At 49.7% G+C, this 6474-nt stretch overlaps 1 protein-coding gene across 1 annotated transcript in view; it reads left to right on the forward strand.

The window, feature by feature from the left end:
- The window catches only part of ZMYND12 (zinc finger, MYND-type containing 12), a gene marked incomplete at its 5' end in the record, with an annotated part of 10641 nt that extends 5403 nt beyond the window's left edge, over positions 1-5238 (forward strand). Inside the window, 5 exon segments of the mRNA XM_009876934.1 lie at positions 423-592; positions 1983-2105; positions 2913-3033; positions 4005-4150; positions 5119-5238. Coding sequence (XP_009875236.1) covers positions 423-592; positions 1983-2105; positions 2913-3033; positions 4005-4150; positions 5119-5238 — 680 coding nt within the window.
- Between the last annotated feature and the right edge of the window lie 1236 nt (positions 5239-6474).

Here is a 6474-nt window from a genome sequence, read left to right on the forward strand (position 1 = left end):
GAAGTCCCTGTAAATCATTGCCGCTGCAGGAGCACGCGCCGTGCTCCGCTGGCAGAATTGAGCCGCCTCGAGGATTGTCGTAAGTGGTGCGGCGGGACAACGGGGGAAAAAAAAATCTCCCATGAGTAATTCTAGTGTGATAATACGTGAGTCATTAGCGGCTGCCTGTAGCTAACCTGCTTGGAACACGTGTTTAGGAGATATTGAAGGCAATACGCAGTTCTTGGCTTCTCTCGTCGCTCTGGACGCTCAGCCTATCTGAAAACGAGATTTTAAACACCTGCTCGGCACAGGCGCGCTTGAGGAATCCACAGAAGAGGTTTCCGTATCAAACTACTGCAGAGGGACAGCAGGCAGTGTTCTCTAAATTAATAATTTTTTAAAATGCTCTTCATCCTGCCTATTTCTACGTGTCATTTCAGGTATTGGCCATCTCCCGCAGGCATTTCAGTGTCTCGCCCAAGCCGAGTGGATTGTCCTCAGGACTCCAGGCTGCAGTGCTGCTCTTGAGCATAAGTTACATCGCTGCCTGGCGCTGTGCTGCGTCGCCGAAGAGAACTTCGAACGGGCTTTATATCACCTGGCCAACGATGTAAGGCAGCTCCAGAAGCGCTTCAGTTTTGCTCCCTTCTCTAACACTGCCAGACCGGTGTGGAAAGCCCGGCAGGCAGATCTGTGATCCCGAGGGGGCACACGTTGCAAACACCTGAGCCATCTAGATCCAAAGCCGCCGTGGATCTGTGTGTTTGCCAAAATTGTGCTTTCCCAGTTGTCGCCATTTCCTCGAAGTGACACGTACCTTGTGTTCGCTGCATCTGCTTCTAAATTTATCCATCAGCTTTGTTACGGCCCTGAGACAAGCAGACATTCCTGCCCTTTATTACTACCCTTTTATTCAACAGAGAAGTTACTTTATGTTATGGCTGTCGTTTTCCTCAGTACTTTTCCATTAGGTGACAGGTCTCCCTCAGCCATTATTTAACGAGTGCCTAATTTAACTAATTCAATATCTGGTTCGGTAGCATTTGCTCCCATTCAGTCTTTTTAGCCACGAGAGCAGTTTGTCAGGTTGGAAATGGTCGCTGACAGCTGTGTTCCTGAGGATGCTTTGCCTGTCATTTGATCCCCAAAGGCAAAACTCCGCCACATCCTATTTCTGTCCCGCGCAGGCTAAATTTATCCTCTGCAGAGTGATGGATACCCTCCACTGTTGAATTTGATAGTAGCTTTGTGTGGGTGTTGGTGATGACAAACGGGTGAGGAGAATTAGATCCTCTGTGTTATAATACACACAGCCCTGTCTTTGCTCAGTCTTTAAATCTTTCGGGGGGATTCCCTGCCTTGCCCTTGTTTGTTTAGGTTCCCTAAATCAGCTGCCTAAAAGGGTGTAAGGTAATAGGTAATTTAATTTATTTATTTTTTTGCTATTAGCAAGTGGCTGGTCTACGTCAGAGCAGCCCGAGACCTGCCTGAACTTTTGGCTGCATGTCTGAGATCTGCTGAGAGTCACACGCCGGCTCAGAATAGCTGGAATTCACCCACCCCTGCCTTCCCGCTCCCCCCGGCTCAGGCTGGAGCTTCGTGGGGGGAAAACGGGACCTGAAAAGTGGTGGCGAGTTCCATGCTCGAGGCTGTGAGATGGGACAGGTTCACAGGGAGAGGAGGAGATGTGGGAAATCTGCCCCGGGCTTCGGCGGGGTCACACTTCAGCGGAGGGGAGGGTTCCTCTGCCCCAGCGAGCAGGGGGTTTGGGGGCGTCACATTCCTTTGCCTAAAACGCGAAATCCAGCTTTTCTAGCACCACATTTCACAGTCATAATCAGGGATAACTAATGCTACAGTTACGTGGGGGAAAAAACAAACAAAAGGAATACTTGCAATATAATTAATCCATAATGACAAATTTCCCGGGTTTGATAAGAACATTAAACTTCTGGTTTTTGTGTTTTGTTTGTTGTTTATTTTTTTAATATCGGTTTCAGCTTTATCTTGCTAGTTCTGCATTTGGACTAAAATCGATTGAGACCTCTGAAGGGTATTTCCACATGGCTAACATTTTCTTTCACCAGAACAAAACGGACGTAGCAAACTCACTCTATGCTGAGGTTAGTAAAACTGAAGGGCATCCTCTATCTATTTCTCTTTTTTTCTTCTGTGCTCTTTCCAATGTTTTTCCTCTTTCTGACTGCCTTTAATATGGCAGCAACCGTATCGAGTGCCAGTGTTGCTTTTTAGGGTCAGTCTTCATCCTTAATTTCTTCGAGTTGAAACCAGGAGCGAGAAATTCCATACTTCAATTTGGGCAGCAAAACCTTGTTAGAAAATCACTTGGCAACCAAAAAAACCCTTTGCCAGAGCTTAAAGAGAGTCCCACAAATAGAGGGGGTCACCAAGGAGTTTCCATGGCCAGGGAAGAGTTGCTGAGCAGCACTGGGATACAAACGAGCCTCGTAAAATTGCACTGAGTCAGTGAAAAGTCATGTTGATAAACGACTGTCAGAACAGAGTGATCAGGCAAGGGAAGGAACAATTTTCTAATTGCTCTGATAGCTGGGGGGGCGGGGAAAGAAATGCACTTTCACTTGTTTAGCCCGATTTTCTACGGCAACGAGGTATCGTCAGCTGCGCGATCTGCCTCCGTTCCTCTTTTGGCGGAACGATTGTGTTAGATTTGCTGAAGTTTGATGAAAATTAGCAATCTGTCAGCAAAGTGAGCTCCCGGCTAAGGCTGCCGCTGGGAGAAGATTGGTCAGATCTCCACGTGAAACATCCAGCCCGGCAGCTCTCTGGTAACCAGCAGGCACTCTGGTTATTGTGGTAGGGACGTGAATTGCAGGACACATTGTTTATAGAACGAGTTGCTAAATACCACGTATTCATACAAGTGAAATAATTCGGTTGTTTCCTGATAGGTAACTGACATCTGGCATGCCTTTCTCGTGAGGTCAGTTCGAGCGCAAGAGCAAATTCTCAGGTCCCAGCCGGAAATGTCTCCGTTCACCGAGGACGAGGAAGTCAGCAAAGTCCGTATGAGTAAGCGTCGCTGTTGCGCAGAACCGTTTGGAAGACGGGATCGTAAAGAATCCGTACACCTGGCGGGTCGTATTTACGGCGTCACGGTTTGCGTGGCGTTTCTGTAGGCTGAATTTACTGGGAATCACGGGCGCTTCTGATGCTGATGCTCAGCAGATTGCGCCGGGTGAAACAAATGAGGCCACTTTAGGAATGAGAGTGTTCAAGTGGCATCATGGCCTTTGCCCTTTTCATTTACGTGCTCCTTTTCACGGCGCCCTTGGCAGTGTCTTTAACACGACAAGATTTTGCCTCTCAGGATTCGATTCCGTTTCAACATTCTCGTTTCTCCTTTTGAATATGTGCAAGTGACATTTCGTCTCAGGCAGGTTTGCAGCTCTGCCTTGTGGAGCGGTAGGACACGATGGAGTAGTGTGTGTGGATAACTGAATATATATTAGTTGGGAGAATACTCTCGGGAGAAAGGCTGGGGAATCTCTCACCGGGACATTAAAGGTGCATAAAGCATTAGGAAATATGCCGGTGTGCACGGTGCTGCCCTGTGCTCCTCCAACGCCAGGCTGCACTCAGGTCCTTGTCTTCTTTCTCCCATCTATGCCAATAAGAATATTGTCAGGGAAGAGAAAGATTTTGGTAAATCCCACGACCTGGCGTTGCCTCCATCAGTAGTCGCTGCGGGAGGAACCACACCAAGAGAGGCTGCACGATACCAGCCTCGGGAGGGCGAAAGTTGCTTTTTCGCTGCAGCTGTTAGAGCTCCACATCCTCGCTGAAGGCTGATCAACACAGTTACTGACGGGATGAAAAGATACCTGTGAATGGGGGTGGAATTCGCGTGGAGCTGGGATGCCGCCTTGATGCTTGTAGTAGGAACACTTTGATGTCTCGAAGAGATAACTGGCCGGTTTTGAATACATTCCCTTGTGTGCATGTGGACATCCAACGAGATTATTATTTCATTCTCAATGCAGCTGAAACTCAGCGAGCAGAAGCCGCCCGAGTACTGACCGCAGTGTTAGAGATCAGGGAACAGGCACCACAGCAACAACCCAAGGAAACTTCCAGAGTTCTGCATGCTCTCGCCATGCTTTATTACCTGAGCGGGGATTTAGTGAAGGTAAGTTCCCTTGGTAAGCTCGGTGTGAAGTTGGCTCGTGATCTGCACTCTGTTAGGCTAAAATCCCGCTGGATCTGGTTTTGGCTGCGGTGGGTCCTGTTGTTATCCACGTTTTCTGGGTTTGTCCCTTCCCTGGGATATCCTGGCAGAGTGGCTGCAGTTACACGGCGAGCGAGACGTGGGCCTCGCCCGTGTCTCTCCTTGAGCCAGACTCCCCGTCATTTCTGTGATGTTAACGCATGTTCATTCTGTCGGAGCCTGTAATTCCATTTTGAATTTGCACCCCTATGCCTAAAACTTTCAGATGCAACTGCTGACTTCAGAGTGCCTTAAAACCCATTGATTTTGAGCGGTAACCATCTGGAAATCAGGCCTCTTTGTTCAGGCCGAGCGCTCAAAATCCTGAGTTTCTTCTGCCTGTGTTTCGGAGGGCGAAAATACAGATTGCTAATGATCCTCATTGTAACAGAAAAAGCGCTAATGATGTGAGTCAGTGGTTGGAAGACACAAAGAAACGAATTCAAATTAGAAAAAAAGGCAAAGCTTTATAATTGTGCGAATGTCTAATCCCTGGAAGAGCTACCAAGGGAAATGAAGGATTTAGTTCAGACTGAGTCAATACAGCTGGGTTTTTTTGTTGTTGTTCGATGTTGTTGTTTTTTTTTTCCCCCTGAAATAAGCTTTGGGAATGTTCAGATGAGATGCTGGAGGAGATGGGACATAATGGGGGGGCTGGGGCTGGTAATCTCTTCTGTCTGCACCACTGGATCCTAGATATGATATCTGTCGGCAGCTTTACTCTCTCCTGTAAAGCAGCTTGTGCAGGTCACCCTCTGAAGGAGGCGGCTGAGCAGCCGGAGCCTGGACCTGCTCCAGCGCAGCTTTTCCAATGAGCCTCAGCAGGTATTTTAACTAACCCCGGAGAAAAGCCAAATTCCGCACAATTTGTCTCTTCTGTTCGGTTCCAGGCTCGTGAAGCGGGGATGAAAGCCTTCGACCTGGCGAAACAACTGCCCCAACAGGAGCCTCTGGAAGCCATCGGTCATTTGTTAAAGTTGATTAACTCCAAGCTCCCCTACACAAAATAAAGAATCCTTTCTGCCACAGCCAGGAGTTCGGCTGGGTTATCTGTTGCCGAAAGCAAGAAGTGTCACAAGCTGTAGGGTCCTTTCTGCTGCTGCCATCGTTCCAGATGTGCCCCTCTCGGTCTCAAGGTGTTTGAAAAGGAAACATTTTGGCAGGAGGGAGCTTCATGGGCTGCTCAAGGTCTGCAGCCCGTTACAGAATAACAGCGTGAGGGTGGGAAACAAAAGCACAACCCACACGCACCATAAATCATTATCGGGTGATTTATGGGCAAGCAAACAGCCTCTTACGTCCTCACATTGTCCGTCCACAAGCTGAGACCAGCTGAGGTGTGGTTGTTACCAGTTTCCACAATTTGCCTCTCCGTGTGATGAAGGAGATACCAGGGAGGGATGCAGAGAGGGTCTTCAGTGCACACCTGACATGAGTGGTTGTCATCTGCCCCCAGGACCTGGCTGGGCTGTTGCCACCTCTCACAGTCCCCCTCCAGCTCCACATCCACACGTTCTCTTTCGGCAGAGCCACAGAGGCTTCTCGTAGCTTTGGGCACCAAGAGACTTGTTCGTTCCCCTCAGGGAAGAACTCGCATCCAGCAGGGACCACGAGAACAGCGTGAGGGGCTTGAGGAAAAGCCGTCTTGAGGGAAAGAATGAAAAGGGCATCTTGCTCCAGTCACAGCTCCCCACGCCAAGGAGATGTGGTTTCCTCACGGCTGCGAGCTCACCAGCGCTGAGGCATTCCGAAACCTCCAGAGGAGGAAGCCCCTCATGTCACCGTAGGATCGTTTTGGCTGGAAAAGACCTTTAAGGTCATGGAGTCCAACCAGGGAACCCTACCAAGGACACTCCCAACACGCAGCTCTCCCAGGGCGGAGGGTACGTGGGGACCCTCAGCGTGATCAAGGGACCTTGGCGAAGGGCAGGAGGAGCGCGAGGGGACAGGGCGGCGCGGGGAGCCGGGTCCCGACACCGAAGCACGCAAGGGCCCCGCGTGGCTGGGAAAGAGGCGAAGGGAACCTCGCCCCGCTGCCGAGGGCTGGGCTCAGCTGAGCTTTAAGCCTGCGATTAAGTCTCATTTACTTCAGGAGGATTTACGAGCGCATTTAATTGCCTCGCTGAGTTGGGCCGGAGTCAAGTTCGCTTTTTAACCACTTCATCAAGCTGGGACCTGAGCAATTGGAAGGGATTGATGCTGCCGGCAAAGGGGAAGCTGCCGTTCAGTTACACAGGGTGGGACGG

This window comes from Apaloderma vittatum, unplaced genomic scaffold, assembly GCF_000703405.1.
Source record: "Apaloderma vittatum isolate BGI_N311 unplaced genomic scaffold, ASM70340v1 scaffold31079, whole genome shotgun sequence".
Classification (NCBI taxonomy): domain Eukaryota; kingdom Metazoa; phylum Chordata; class Aves; order Trogoniformes; family Trogonidae; genus Apaloderma; species Apaloderma vittatum.